Here is a 15867-nt window from a genome sequence, read left to right as displayed (position 1 = left end):
GGTTTGTTGTATACGGCCTTTATTATGTGGAGGTAGGTCCCCTCTCTGCCCACTTTCTGAAGAATTTTTATCATAAATTGGTGTTGAATTTTGTGAAAAGCTTACTCTGCATCTATTGAGGTGATCGTATGGTTTTTATCCTTCAATTTGTTAATATGGTGTATCACATTGATTGATTTGTGTATATTGAAGAATCCTTGCATCCCTGGGCTAAATCCCACTTGATCATGGTGTATGATCCTTTTAATGTGCTGTTGGATTCTGGTTGCTAGTATTTTGTTCAGGATTTTTGCATCTATATTCATCAATGATATTGGTTTTTAATTTTCATTTTTTGTGATATCTTTTTCTGGTTTTGGTATCAGGGTAATGGTGGCTTCATTGAATGAATTTAGGATTGTTTCTCCCTCTGAAATTTTTGGTAGAGTTTGAGAAGGATCGGTTTTAACTCTTCTGTAAATGTTCAATAGAATTCGCCTCTGAAGCCATCTGGTCCTGGACTTTTGTTTGTTGGAAGATTTTTAATTATGGTTTCAATTATATTACTTGTGACAGGGCTGTTTATATTTTCTAATTCTTCCTGGTTCAGTCTTGGAAAATTGTACCTTTCGAAGAATTTGTCCATTTCTTTGTGGTTGTCTATTTTATTGGCATATGGTTGTTTGTAGTAGTCTCTTATAATCCTTTGTATTTCTGCAGTGTCAGTTGTGATTTCTCCTTTTTCATTTCTAATTCTGTTGATTTGAGTCTTCTCCCTTTTTTTCTTGATGAGTCTGGCTAATGGTTTATCAATTTTGTTTATCTTCTCAAAGAACCAGCTTTTATCTTTATTATTTCTTTCCTTCTACTGACTTTGGGTTTTCTTTGTTCTTCTTTCTCTAGTTGTTTTAAGTGTAGGTTTAGATTGTTTATTTGAGATTTTTCTTGTTTCTTGAGGTGAGAGTGTATTGCTATAAACTTCTCTATTAGAACTGCTTTTGCTGCATCCCATAAGTTTTGGGTCATCGTGTTTTCATTGTCATTTGTTTCTATGTATCTTTTAATATCTTCAGTGATCTCTTGGTTATTTAGTAGCACACTGTTTAGCCTCTATGTATTTGTGTTTTTTACAGTTTTTTTCCTGTAATTGATTTCCAATCTCATAGAGTTGTGGTCAGAAAAGATGCTTGATACAGTTTCAGTTTTCTTAAATTTTCTGAGGCTTGATTTGTGACCCAAGATGTGATGTATCCTGGAGAATGTTCCATGTGAACTTGAGGTAAAAGTGTATTCTGCCACTTTTGAGTGGAATGTTCTATAAATATCAATTAGATCTGTCTGGTCTGTTGTGTCATTTAACGCTTGTGTTTCCTTACTTATTTTCTGTTTGGATGGTCTGTCCATTGGTGAAAGTGGGGTGTTAAAGTCCCCTACTATTATTGTGTTACTGTCAATTTCTCCTTTCATGGTTGTTAGCATTTACCTTATGTATTGAGGTGCTCCTATGTTGAGTGCTCCTATGTTGAGACTTGTAATAGTCTTTATTTAAGGTCTATTTTATCTGATAGGAGTATTACTACTCCAGCTTTCTTTTGATTTCGATTTGCATGAAATATCTTTTTCCATCCTTCACTTTCAGTCTGTATGTGTCCTTAGGTCTGAAGTGGGTCTCTTGTAGACAGCACATATATGGGTCATGTTTTTGTATCCATTCAGCCAGTTTGTGTCTTTTGGTTGGAGCATTTAATCTATTCACATTCAAGGGTATTATCGGCATGTATATTCCTATTACCGTTTTCTTAATTGTTTTGGGTTTGTTTTTGTGGGTCTTTTTCTTCTCTTGTGTTTCCTGCTTAGAAAAGTTTCTTTAGCATTTGTTGTAAAGCTGGTTTGGTGGTGCTGAATTCTCTTAGCTTTTGCTTGTCTGAAAAGCTTTTGACTTCTCCGTTGAATCTGAATGAGATCCTTGATGGGTAGAATAATCTTGGTTTTAGATTTTTCTCTTTTGTCACTTTATATCCTGCCACTCCCTTCTGGCCTGCAGAGTTTCCACTGAAAAATCAGCTGATAACCTTATGGGGACTCCTTTGTATGTTATTTTTCCCTTGCTACTTTTAATATATGTTTTTTGAATCTAATTTTTGATAGTTTGATTAATGTGTCTTGGTGTGTTTTTCCTAGGGTTTGTCCTGTATGGGACTCTCTGTGCTTCCTGGACTTGGGTGACTATTTCCTTAACCATGTTAGGGAAGTTTTCAAGTATAATCTCTTCAAATATTTTCTCAGACCGTTTCTTTTTCTCTTCTTCTTCTGGGACCCCTATAATTCAAATGTTGGTGCATTTAGTGTTGTCCCAGTGGTGTCTGAGATTGTCTTCAGTTCTTTTCATTCTTTTTTCTATATTCTTCTTGTCAGTTATTTCCACCATTTTGTCTTCCAGCTATCTTATTCGTTCTTCTGCCTCAGTTATTCTGTTATTGATTCCTTCTAGTGTATTCTTCAGTTATTGCATTCTTCATCTCTGTTTGTTTGTTTTATAACAATGTGTACATGTCAATCCCAATCTCCCTAACTATTCCTTCCCCCATGGTAACCATAAATTCGTTCTCTAAGTCTGTTTCTGTTTTGGAAGTTCATTTGTATCGTTTCTGTTTAGACTCCACTTATAAGGGATATCATACCATATTTCTGTTTCTCTATCTGACTTACTTCACTCAGTATGACAATCTCTAGGTCTGTCCACGTTGCTACAAATGGCATTATTTCATTCTTTTTTAATGGCTGAGTAATATTCCATTGTATATATGTGCCACATGTTCTTTACCCATTCCTGTAGTCAATGGACATTTAGGTTGTTTCCATGTCTTGGCTATTGTAAACAGCGCTGCAGTGAACATTGGGGTGCATGTATCCTTTTGGACCATGATTTTCTCCTGATATATAACCAGAAGTGGGATTGCAGGATCATATGGTAGCTCTATTTTTAGTTTTTTAAGGAACCTCCATACTGTTCTCCATAGTGGCTGCACCAACTTATATTCCCACCAACAGTGTAGGAGGGCTCCCTTTTCTCCACACCCTCTCCAGCATTTATTGTTTGTGGATTTTTTGATGATGGCCATTCTGATCGGTGTGAGGTGATATCTCATTGTAGTTTTGATTTGCATTTCTCTGATAATTAACAATGGTGAGCATCTTTTCACGTGCCTCATGGCCATCTGTATGTCTTCTTTGGAGAAATGTCTATTTAGGTCTTCTGCCCATTTTTAGATTGGGTTGCTTGTTTTGATAATATTAAGCTGCATGAGTGGAATGGAATTTTTAAAAAATTTATTTTATTGGAGCATAGTTGATTTACAATGTTGTGTTAATTTCTACTGTACTGCAAAGTGACTCAGATATATATATATAAATATATATATGCAGACACACATATATATATTCTTTTCCATTATGATTTATCACAGGATATTGAATATAGTTCCCTATGATATACAGTAGGACCTTGTTGTTTATCCATTCTTTATACAATAGTTTGCAACTGCTAATCCCAAACTCTCAATCCTTCCCTCCCCTACCCCTTCTCCCCCTTGGTAACCATAAGTCTGTTCTCTGTGAGTCTGTTTCTGTTTCATAGATACGTTCATTTGTGTCATATTTTAGATTCCACATATAAGTGATATTATACGATATTTGTCTTTCTCTGTCTGACTTGCTTCACTTTGTACGATAATCTCTAGGTCCATCCATGTTGCTCCAAATGGCATTATTTCATGGAATGAAATTTTTTGTAGCAAATATATGATCGTGATTAAATAAATGTCCATATGGACATCCATTCAACATGTACACAGTATTTTGCACATATATTTTATCTGAATGTATTATGTGAGTGTGTGGATTTATTGAGGACATTGTATGTATCTGGAATGAGGGATGCCAAGAAAGGTAAGGGTCTTGACTTTACCTTCTGAATTCATTGTTTAAAGAGGAAGGAAAATGTACACACATAATAAACACTGCAGTATTACAAGTTGTAGTGCAATGTGGTCTAAGAGCATGCAGGAGGAAGTACCTGTCTTAACAGGGGTGGGAAGATGTATGAATGGGTCACACATGGGTACCACTTGGCTGGCTGGCTTGGATTCCTCCAGTTGTTCGTTCAGTGAATTTCCCTGAGTGTCTAATGCTTACCAGACAGGCACTGCAGGAGATCCAAGACGTAGTGTTAAACAAAACAGGCATGCCCATCAAGGTGAATAGCCATGATGTTTCATAGTTACATTAATATGCAATTATAGTAATGGTAATACTATGAATGAACAGAACAGGATGTTATGTGAAAAAAAATTGCAGAAAAAATCATTTCGATTGGGAGATCATGGGAGGCCTTCAAGGAATAGAGTTTACCAGGCAGAAAGTGGGATTGAGGTACATTTCAAGAAAAGGAAACACTATTGACTTACTCACTCTGTCAAGAGAATGGAGATGAGATGAAACTTTATATTCATAATTGCTTAAAGTTAGAAATATAATTAAATGCTGTTAGTCTATGAGTATTTTATCATTCAATAAAACTTTAGAGACACTTATTTCTAATTGTAATTAGGTGCGGGAAGGACTCAGACGTCAAAAACACTTAGAAATTGATGTAAATTTACTACTGTAAATGCAGTACTAACGGCTCCATAAAACAAAGATATGATGGTATGGCTGATACTAATTCTTAGAGAGAAGTAAGTCTAGACCATTCTTCATATTTCTCCTTTTTCTCAATGAACACTAAACTCAACTACTTCTACTTCTCGTAGCACCATTAATACTGTGTTTTTTCTGAATTCCCAGAAGGAAAACATGCACGATTGTGAAAGTAGAATGACCAATAAGCGCAATCAACAAATGCCAGTAGGAAATATGAGGGGCATGACCGTCTCAGTTCAGCTGATGCTAATTAATATATTTTTATTCAGGAGGACATCTTTTCTTCAAAATTCTCCCTTCAACACAGAGCATTCATTTTCTTGCAAAAGGCAACTCAGTTGTGTTACAAAAAAATAAGCTAACAGATAAGATAAGCCTAACTCCCTTCCAAATTTGTGACCATGTACTATCAAAGTGACATACGGTGGAATCCTTCTAGGATCTGGCCCTCCCCTTGCTCTTTGACTAAGTGTGGTGCTTTAGAGCATCTGACTTTGCCTGGGATGAAGGAGGGAAGTCTTCTAGGAGGTAACACCGGGCTGAGATTCACTGTGCCTTAAGAGACAAAGGGTTTGGTGTGGAGGGAACTTTCCAAGCAGAGGAAACAGGATCTATGAAAGCCCTGAGGTGATGGAAAGAAGCTCTTTTTGCACCAAGAAACAAAAAGAGGGCCACGTGGCTCTAGTATAGAGAGTGAGAAGGTGGGCCTGAACTTCACAGTATGTGAAGGATTTCGTACATTACGCTAATAAAAGCAACGGGAAGCCACCAAAACAGTTCAGTAAGGGAGGGGATCTAACCTTTTCCATTTTTAATAACAGTTAATGCTTTCCGTTAGTGTGACTATTTTCTTAAAAATAGAAATTACATTTGAGTATCTCAGTACCAGGACTGCAGCATGTCCATTTTACCTACTTCCCTTTATAAGTGATAGAGATCAGTGAAGAGTCCAGTTGATGCAATAATGTCCAAAACTGTTGGGAGCATTGCCAAATGACTACTTGTGCCATGATTTTTGACTTAGATTTGTGGAGAGAAATTAGCTTCTCTGACATTTTGCTGCCTTAAACCAGAAATAACCGTGTTCATTTGAACTAGACTATAAGTATTTCAAGATTCTTAAGATTGGAATTTTATTTTATAGATCTATATAACAATTCTGTTATATGCTTATTAATATTCTTTTAAGACCCATGTACTGCTATAAACTCTGTGTTTATCTTTGAATGTAGATTGTGAATATAAAATCCCAGATGCTGGGTTCAGCTGTCTATGTTTCACTGAAAAGAAAAACAATAGCTTTTGTAGGAATAAAATTATGACTTATTAGGGATTCAACACGTTTTTGATTTCACATTTCTTAAAATATTGAAACCTTATTTTCACTATTAACGAAACCAAGGTAATCACTTTTGTTTAGTTATTGACTTCTTGAAAGATAATATTTATAAAGCACTAAAATGTATGGTTACTTTTTTCTGAGAGAAATATTATCTGAATTTGATAATTATATTTTATCAAATATGACTCATTGTAGACTATCAAGAGACAAAGTAGATAAAATTTATTTTCTGAATCAGGTCATAACAGAAGTACTTTTACATTTACATTACTTACATTTGTTTCTTTATCTTTATTAGGTTATTACCATTGGAAAACATGTTAAAGGGTACCATTACATCATTGCAAATCTGGTAGGTGAATTAATGATATTTATTATTTTAATAGAGATGCCTGTTAATTCAAAAAAATTTTATGGCCAGCATTTATCAGTGGTATTTTAAGAAACATATTTTGATTATATCAATCAATTAGAAGTGGCAATATTTTTCTGAATTTCTTACACTTTAGATTTACTTTCCATTTCATATTTTCTAATCAATTTCCTATTGTTATAAATGATGTGAGAAATTATAGAGCAGTATTTGACAAGCTTATACTTTGTGTTAAAGGAGTATTTTAACTAAGGGAAAATTTTCAAAAAGATATAAAATTTAAGTGTCCAAATTTCCCCATGTTTCTCACTGTCACCGTAATTCATAAACTTTACCCTTTGCCCATTTCTTTAAAGTTCTTAGTATCTATAATATTTGAAATGCACATTTGTGAGAATATGTCTTGGTGCAAAATAAAGCCTGGAAATACCCAGAATACTTATATATTGTGTATTATTTATGTCTGATTTCCTACTTACTATATAAGCAACACAATGAAAATTGAATAGCTGATCACTTTTCCACTGAGATTCCCTCAAATTAAGATTATACTGAAACAGTCCCGTGATTAACTGTATCTCCCTTCTTAAGTATGATCAAAGTCAATTTAGAACTACCACTAGAAATTTCTGTTTTCGAAATAGTTTTTAGATCGGCATTAACGCGAGCTTGAGGCTCCCCTGCTGCAAAGGTTTACGTTCTTTAAACAAGTATGATTCTGTGTAATTGAGGGCTCCGTCTCCCCAGCCTCAGAAAAAAAGGTGATTAAAAGAGCGGCAAAAGCAGAGAATGAGTGTGTTCTCAGTAGCATTACAGGACTGTGAAAATGTCCTGTTTATACAGATGAGGATTTACGACGTCGCTTGTGGAGTGTTAGATTGTTATGTCACAAGACATTATTTCCAATAGTCATGGAGAGATTTAAAAACCCCGCAGCCTTACAAGTGATAAATATTGTTTTCACTAGAAAGTGGCACCAGTGATAAAGAATATTCAACCTCGGACCTACATATATTGGGAGAAGTTGGTTGTTCAAGATAAAATTTCTGTTTGGCAATGAAATGGCTCATCGCTATAATAATATTTTAGAACTTACCCGTATAATATGGCTTATAGATCCTAAATGAGTCCCGACCAGAGCAGCGAGAGTTAAAATAAGTGAAGCTGTGTGATCAGGCTTTCCAGAACCACATTCTGTGCAGGGAACAGCCTGGCCATCAGTCCCTGTGTGACCTGTGCCATCGATGAACAGCACAGAGCCACACCGAAAGCTGTGATCTTTAAAAATGTCCAGATGGAGAAGGTTATATTGGGACATTGAGAAATAATGGCAGAAGGAGGTCATCAATAATTTGAGAGTTGATATTAGATGCTGTGAAAAAGGAAACATGTGTTGACCAGCGTAAAAAGGTTCAAAAATAAAAGCAAGTTCTTGCTGCTGTCATGCTGCTATAGGGAGAAATCTACATAACATTTTATCTGAATTCAAGTTGTGTTTTTCCTTCTCTGAATACTTGGTATCCTCGCCATATGGAATTTCTAGTGAATCAGTAAATTCAAAGAATCTGTAGAGGGCTGCAGTTTCTGAGAATCTCTAGGGCGCTTGAAAATTTCAGTGACATTTAAAATTGGAGAATGCCATCCAAAGTTGAAGGGCTTTCATCTTCCAAAGTCTTGATTGAGAATGTCCCTTCTTCCATGTCCAGTGGCTAATGAGTGTTAAAGGAAGTGGCTGTAAAAGATAGAAAAATCCTCAGATATTGTTAGTGACTTATTTCTTCAGAAATTGCTGAATGCTTGATTAGGCTCCCCAAACACAGGCTGTAGTCCAGTTCCTGATACGTCATTAAAGGGGATAAAGGATGAGGAAGCGGTCATAAGGGATCCAATTCTCATTTCTTCAGCCCTTCAGAATCAGACAAAAAGCCCTGCAATCCGCCCTCCTGACTCTGCCTTACAGTGAGGCTCACTCATCAACCAGCCCTGCCCGTGCACATAGAAATTCCAAGAAATGTTTTGGCATCTTCCTCTTAGACAGCCAAGCATTACCAGACTTTTGAGAAAAAAGTCTTTGCCATGAGGGATGTAATACAAATAAACAAGTACACAGAAACAAGGCAGGCAGGAATCAGGAGAAAAATGCTTCAAACTGTAAGAATATCTTCAGAGAAATAAGATAAAATGTTATCCATAAAGAGGAGAAAAGGCTGCTATAAAAAAAAATTCAAGGAACAAGAAAGAGCTCTGGGAAGTTAACTTCTTTTTCGTAGAATAACTAGTAAAATTACATGAGTTTGAAGGTAAAGTTGAGAAAATCTTCCAGATTATGTGGCAAAATGACAATACAATAAAAAAACGGTGTATGTGGAGAAAACTGAGGGACTCAGACGTTTAATCTAGCGGTTGCAATGTCTTATTAATGAACCTTCTAAACAGACATAGTGAAAACAGGGGAAGGAAATTATCAGAGAAACATTCAGAAAAATTTCCGGTGCTAAATGACATAAATCTGCCTGTTGAGTACACACAATAATGAAAGACAAAAGGCTTCTTTCGTAAAATATCGCCATGAACTTTCAGAGATAAATAGAAGATCTTAAAGTTTACGACAGGTGGGAAGCCGGAAGGAGTATGAAGCAGGTCACAGACAAAAAATAATTAGAAATAATGCTGTTGTATTTTTCAGTAGAAACAGTAAGTCAGTAGAACAATGCCTTCAGATTATCAGGGTTTCAACTTAAAATGCTATACCCAGCCAAAATACCAGTCAAGTGTCAGAGAAAACAAAGGTATTTACAGACATTCAGTGTCTCAAAAAAGGTAACTCCACGTGTCTCAGGAGACTACTGAGGACTCTAGCTGAAGAAAGGGGTAAAACAGGAGAGAAAAGTGATGGAGGATACAGAGAAGCTACTCAGAAAAGAGGGGAAGGGGCATTTCAGGAGAACAATTGCAGAGCAGATGAAAGAGGAACCATTGAGATTGCAGCGTTAAGGTGGAAGGCTCCAGGAGGCAGGGGAAAAGAGAGATGACTTGATATGTTTCAATATTTTAATTGAAAAAACTTTTACCCATATAAACATGAAAAGTTTTACATGGAGCAACTGGAGAAAAAATAAGAAAGAGAAAGCTCTAGTAGTGAAAACAATGAAGCAGTCAACAACATTAGAATAAAATACTATTCAAGAAGGAAAGTGCAATCCAAACACGGTATTTGGCTTTGCTCTGAAAAACAGAATTCTCACTGTGAAAACAGCGAACATTAAAATGGCTGAGGAGGTAGATGGTTTGCTTATGAGACCTACGTACTCATCTGGCACGAGTATAAACTGAAGAAGAAAATCTAACATGGGTGAGTTAGGAAAGAAGAACACAAATGTGTCATGCAGAATTACAGAGGTAAATACACGAAAAACAAAAATGACTGAAATTGATTGTTTTGAAGCAGCTTAACTGAGGCATGCGTGGGTCAGAACAGAAAATCTATGAATTTTGTTATATACATTTTCCTCTATTTGCATTATTTGATAAAAAGAAAAAATACAAGCCAATAACAGCGTAATTATTCTTCTCCACACAAATAATATTAAACTATATTTTTAATATCAACAACAAAGAAAAGGCTCTCATATTTAGGTCAAAATATTTCCAATTCTTCTAATTGTGATTTCATCTTTCAGAGAATGTACTCCCAAACTGAGATGTACTTTATGGCAGCGGAAACACTCTAGGATAGTTTTAGTAATGACTGAATTCATTCTAACAATGCAGTAGAAGTGGCTTTTTAAAATTTAATACATTTTATAGAAACTAAGTTTCATGCTTAAAATGAAAATACGTAATCGTTCTCCAATAATGACAAAGCATTTGGTACTTTCCCTTCTCATTTACAAGGTTTTGATATCACCTGAGAGAGTGGACAATTTAAATAGAAATAACCATCACACAATGTTGTAGCTCTTGGAGATGTAGCTTAATGTTTAAGTATCTGGTGGTGCTTTGTTGTAAATACAGTAAATAAGACCCAGTTCTTATCCTTGGAAGATTTCTCAATAATACAGAGAACTTTTATGTAAGTATGACCAGTAAACAATCATTGATTAAGGACCCGCTATGACCAGGATGAGGCTAGGTGCTGGGGAAGAATATTGGCCGTTAAAATACATGAAACATTTACTATAGGCTTTTTATCTCCCTCATGAGTTCTTTGAAATTTGTAAAACCACAATGTATAGAGCTATTTGCTTAACGTTAAGTTCTATTTGGTTCTTAATAGAAAGCATGACATAAATATGTTCTCTGTCCAGGGATTTACCGATGGAGACCTATTAAAAATTCAGTTTGGAGGTGCAAACGTCTCTGGATTTCAGATAGTAGACTATGATGACTCCATGGTATCTAAGTTTATAGAGAGATGGTCAACACTGGAAGAAAAAGAATACCCTGGAGCACACACGACTACAATTAAGGTACATATCTATCAGGATCTACTTCTACCTCCATCACCATGTCTATCCCCACCTCCACCTCCATCTCTTCTATCTAACTGCGGGTGAGTAGCTTGTTCTCTGGGACACCTTAGGAAGAAGATAAAAGTCTCAATTTGTTTTCATAATTAACAAAATAAATATAATGATTTATGTAATCAAAGAAACTCTGAACGCTAAATGTCATGCACTGCTCTGTAATAAGCGCTCTCCAGACTCATCTTCTATTCTCTGTGTGTCTGGACACCTTGAGGTCTTCACCGGTTTATTCAGTGTACTTTATTGTGTAAATACATACCTGCATATATTTACCTCCAAATATGACATATTTCTGCTGTTGATAGGAAGGGTTTTCTTTTTCTTCTGTTCGTCACCTGATTGAGAGCAGAGATAAGAGTAAAACCAGCGGGAGGAAGAGTGAGTGAGATGAGGTCCTGTTCACTTTTGGAGACTAGGTTTATGAAAAATAAAAGCTGCAGAGTATTGTCAAATGTATAGTGATCTGTTTACCTGTGTTATCTGTGTATCATAGTGCAGGCTGCGCAAGAACCAGTCAGGGACAGTGTCATTTCAGTTGCTCTCATAGTTACGTTCATACATCCTGGAGAAGTTTTGTTGATGTTGTTTTCTGCACAAAATGAAAAAAACAGATATGTTTGGCTTTAAATTTGCGTCTGGTTGTGAGACTGGTGCTAGATAAGAATTAGAAACTTTTAAGTTTTCTACTTTGGGGTGTGTAAATGGATCCTATTAATTCAACGTCAAATTTAGGAAAGCATCCCATAGGATGCTAAAGCATAGCCCGGAGCTAATTTTTTCTCTAAAGTAGGTGACTTCTCGTTTGGTGACCTTGACTGAGATTCAGCACATATACGTTTATAAAGGGCTTGAGGGCCGTGGGCGTGCCACCATTTAACAGGGCTGCTTAGAAGGGAGGGGACCCCATCAGTGTCTGTCTCCTCCTGTGTTCAGCAGGGGTCTGACTGAGGCCCACATCTGCTGGGATTGCAGGCTTCCCTGCATCCAGATGTGCTGCCAGTGAAGTCCTCTGATGGAGCGTGCGTGTGGCATTCCCCCTCAGATGGGACTGACATTCCTTTGAACACTCTGCTAGTCATCGTGTAGCCTCCCGCTGCTGCTGCCTGTGAGAAGGATGAAAGCAAAAGATGACTTTTTTCTCACGGAAGTCATATCGTTATTAAAGTTCACATGCTATGCCTCAAAGCGCAAGCGGATTTAGGGGATAAGAGATCTTTGGCAATGCATTCTGCTAACATTTTTGCTAAGACCTAGCACCAGAGTTCACTCTGTTGGTGACCTTTCTTTGCTCCCTTCTGGCTGTAACATTTCCCTCCAGAGCGGCTCCCTTTTGGTTTCTTCTGACAAGTTTCAGAAAGATCGTGATGGCCTTTCCTTGTGGGGCGCCTCAAAGAGCATAGGCTTAAAAGTTTAAAAACACAGCCTCGCTAGTAGGTCTGTGTCTTTATTCCCTTCTTGCCCCCAGGTTCTTCAGAACTTTTTTTTTTATTATTCCATATATGTGTGTTAGCATATGGTATGCCGCATAGCACAGGGAGATCAGTTCAGTGCTTTGTGACCACCTAGAGGAGTGGGATAGGGAGGGAGACGCAAGCGGGAGGGGATATGGGGATATATGTATACGTGTAGCTGATTCACTTTGTTATACAGCAGAAACTAACCCACCATTGTAAGGCAATTATACTCCAATAAAGATGTTAAAAACAAAACAAAACAAAACAAAACACAGCCTCTTCCGTGTTCTGTGTATCCCTTGAGGTAGTACAAGGACCCTGCCCCAAGGCTACACTGTTGTTTCCTGACTGCCCCTCCCTTGTCTCTGCATCCCCTCCCTTCCCTGGTTAGCGGCTGTTTGAACCTGCCGGTTGGAACTCAGGGAAGGTCCTGGAGGCCAGATTAAAGGAGCGCAGGCCCTGCACACACCCTGGTCCTTATCAGCAACCCCGCCCTAGAACCATTGCTATAGAACTCCTCACCAAATCCTTCCGGGTTGGGACACACAGTTTTTCAGGGCAGGAGCCTGCTTGTGGCTCCCTTTGCCTGGCAAAGCAGTAAAGCTGTTCTTTTCTACTTCACCCTCCACCCCCCAAAAAGTAGGCTCTCAATCACTTTTTGACCCTCGGCCCCAAAATTGAACAACATTTACAAAGACTTACTTAGCACATCTTTGGAAACAGAGGTGCCAGTGAGAGATATATCTTATATGGTCTTTGAAGCGTGATAAAAAGTACTGAAAATCTGTGTGGAGGATGTGCCTTTGGGTGGGAGTTCATCCTAGCACGGAGATATTGCTCATGTACTAGACAGCCGGGAACGCAATACATTTTGAAAGAATGACTCTTGCCTTTGATAATCCAAAGTCTTATGGAGGATACAAACATGCCAGTAAGCGAATATAATAGAGAGTGATACATGTAAACTGTGGCAGCTCCTACACATGATAAGGGCAGTACGGTAGGAAGGCTTTCCAGAGGTAGGATGCCTGAGCAGGGCTTTGCCCGTGAGCCATGCAACAGCATAACAGGTCCAGGGAAATCGGGAGGAGTGAGTTGTCAACAGGTGTAAAGAGTAATTCCAAGACAGGACTTTCATGGTTGTTTCTGTCATGATTCTTTCACGGGCAGAAAAAGGAAGAAAAACTAGATAGGGAACAATATACCATTTCCTAATACAAACAAGCATATATCATCTGTCCAAGCGAAAATATCTCGAATGCGGTTATCTCTTTTTACATTGTGTTTTGGGTCATGGACTGTATCAGGTATGTTGCTAGATAATTTAAATTGTAAACTTATGCTATAGGCATGAGAGCCTGTAAAAATATAATTCATTACATCAAATCCTCTCCATGGTTAGGCATTGGAAATTATATAATTTATATCAAGTTGTGGGACTATTAAATAAATAACTATTTAAAACTTCTAGTCTTCCTTGAAAGTCAATGCACCTTCCACAGCTTCCTAATTAAAATCAATCTTATTCAATAAATACAAGTAAACCTTATGTGTTTCAATATTTAACATATTTTAATAACCACCGAATATAAATTGCAAATGTTAAATTTCTTCATTCTTATGTCCTGTGCCAAAAATAACTCTAGAGATTTAAAATCTGACTCTCTTTCACTAATGTGCTAATTTGGGGCAGTATTCACTTATTCATCCATCAATCCATTATACATTTTACTGAGTTTTTACTCTGCAAGCGGTCACTGTTCTAGGTGTCAGAGAAAAGACAAAGTTCCAGTCTTCAAGGGGTTGATCGTCTTCAGGCTAGAAACCGGCCATCACCTTGTATTAACTTTGGTGGAAGTTGTCTTACTGACGCGTTAATATCAACGCATTCTCAACTTCTGATTTCCACCTCTGCTCCCTCTTCATCCCCTGAAACACTATTCCTACAACAACCCTTCCCTCTCAGTTGATGGCAACCCCATCTTTTCAGCTGTTCCTTCAGCCAAGGACTTGCAAGTGTCCCGGAGCCCTCTCTTACCTGGTGGCCCACATCCAGTCTGTCAGGAAACACTACGCCTCTTCTGCACCCACCCTAAATCCAGCCCCCATGGCCCTGCTGCCGGGCTACTGCAATGATCTCCTAGACGGGGTTCCCTGCCTCCTGACTGACCCCTCTCTCTCCCATGCTTGTGGTCCTTTTAAAATGTAAATTACATTATGTCCCTGCTGCTCTCCGGCCCCCCAGCCCTGTGGCCATCCATACCACAGCAGTGCAAGCCAGACTCACCCCACTGGCCACGAAGCTCTACATGCTCCGCCTTCCTCTCTCGGGCTCTCCCCTCACTCCCTCTGCTTCAGCTACAGTGGCCTTTCTGCCAGTTATTTTTTCTTTTTTAATTTTTATTGGACTATAGCTGATGTACAATGTTGTGTTAGTGTCAGGTGCACAGAAAAGTGACTCAGTTATACATATACGTGTATCCACTCTTTTTTAGGTTCTGTTCCCATACAGGGCCTTACAGAGTATTGAGTAGAGTTCCCTGTGCTCTACAGCAGGTTCGTACTAGTGATCTATTTTATATGTAGTAGTGTGTATATATCAATCCCAATCTCCCAGTTTATCCCGCCCCCCGTCACTGCCTGGTAACCATAAGTTGTTTTCTACATCTGTGAATATATTTCTGTTTTATAAATAAGTTCATTTGTACCCTTTTTGTAGATTCCACATATAGGTGATATGATACGGTATTTGTCTTTCTCTTTCTGACTTACTTCACTTAGTATGATAATCTCTAGGTCCATCCATGCTGCTGCAAATGGCATTATTTCATTCTTTTTTATGGCTGAGTAATATTCCATTGTATATATGTACCACATCTTCTTTATCCAGTCATCTGTCGGTGGGCACTTAGGTAGTTTCCATGTCTTTGCTGTTGTAAATAGAGCTGCTATAGGCATTGGGGTGCACGTATCATTCTGCCATTTTTTAAGCACGGGAGACATGTTCTCACTTCAGAGTCTTTGCACTGGCTCTGTCCTCTTCTGGACTCTTCTGCCCTTAGCATCTGCAAGGCTAAACCTCCTGCCCTCTGTAGCTCTTTGTTCAGTTTCCATCTCCTTAACGACCCCAGAAGCAGGTTCTCTATTTAAACTTGCAATCTCCCACCCATTAGGGTGAGTCATCTCCCCCTTCCCTGCTCCAGCTTTTTCGTATTTTTCCCTTTAATAGCTCCTAGTCTACTGTATTTATAATGAATGTATTCATTACCTTGTTAATTGTTTTCTCCATCTTGAAAGTAAGTGACATGTGGGCAGGGAGTTTTTGTTGGTGTTTGTTTGTTCACTGGTTTTGTTTGCTCCCAGGCTCCTAGAATAAGGCCTGGCACAGAGCAGCTATTTAGTAAAGGCTTTCTGAATGAACAGATACAGGAAAGCAAAAGTTCTGTGGTAGCACCCTTAAGAGGCTTCTAACCCCAGTTCTAGACGTAAGAA

At 37.9% G+C, this 15867-nt stretch overlaps 1 protein-coding gene across 3 annotated transcripts in view; it reads left to right on the top strand.

Annotated features, from left to right (window-relative positions):
• Nucleotides 1–15867, top strand: part of GRIA2 (glutamate ionotropic receptor AMPA type subunit 2) — a 168599-nt gene that overhangs the window by 97353 nt on the left and 55379 nt on the right. For all 3 annotated transcript variants that reach the window (XM_024746134.1, XM_024746135.1, XM_024746133.1), the window contains exons 5-6: nucleotides 6321–6374; nucleotides 10703–10864. In XM_024746134.1, coding sequence (XP_024601902.1) covers nucleotides 6321–6374; nucleotides 10703–10864 — 216 coding nt within the window. The remainder of the gene's footprint in view (nucleotides 1–6320; nucleotides 6375–10702; nucleotides 10865–15867) is intronic.

The sequence above is a fragment of the Neophocaena asiaeorientalis genome, unplaced genomic scaffold (assembly GCF_003031525.2).
Source record: "Neophocaena asiaeorientalis asiaeorientalis breed wild unplaced genomic scaffold, Neophocaena_asiaeorientalis_V1.1 scaffold51, whole genome shotgun sequence".
Classification (NCBI taxonomy): Eukaryota; Metazoa; Chordata; class Mammalia; order Artiodactyla; family Phocoenidae; genus Neophocaena; species Neophocaena asiaeorientalis.
Note: the sequence above shows the minus strand (reverse complement) of the source record. Positions and strands in the feature narration are given on the sequence as shown.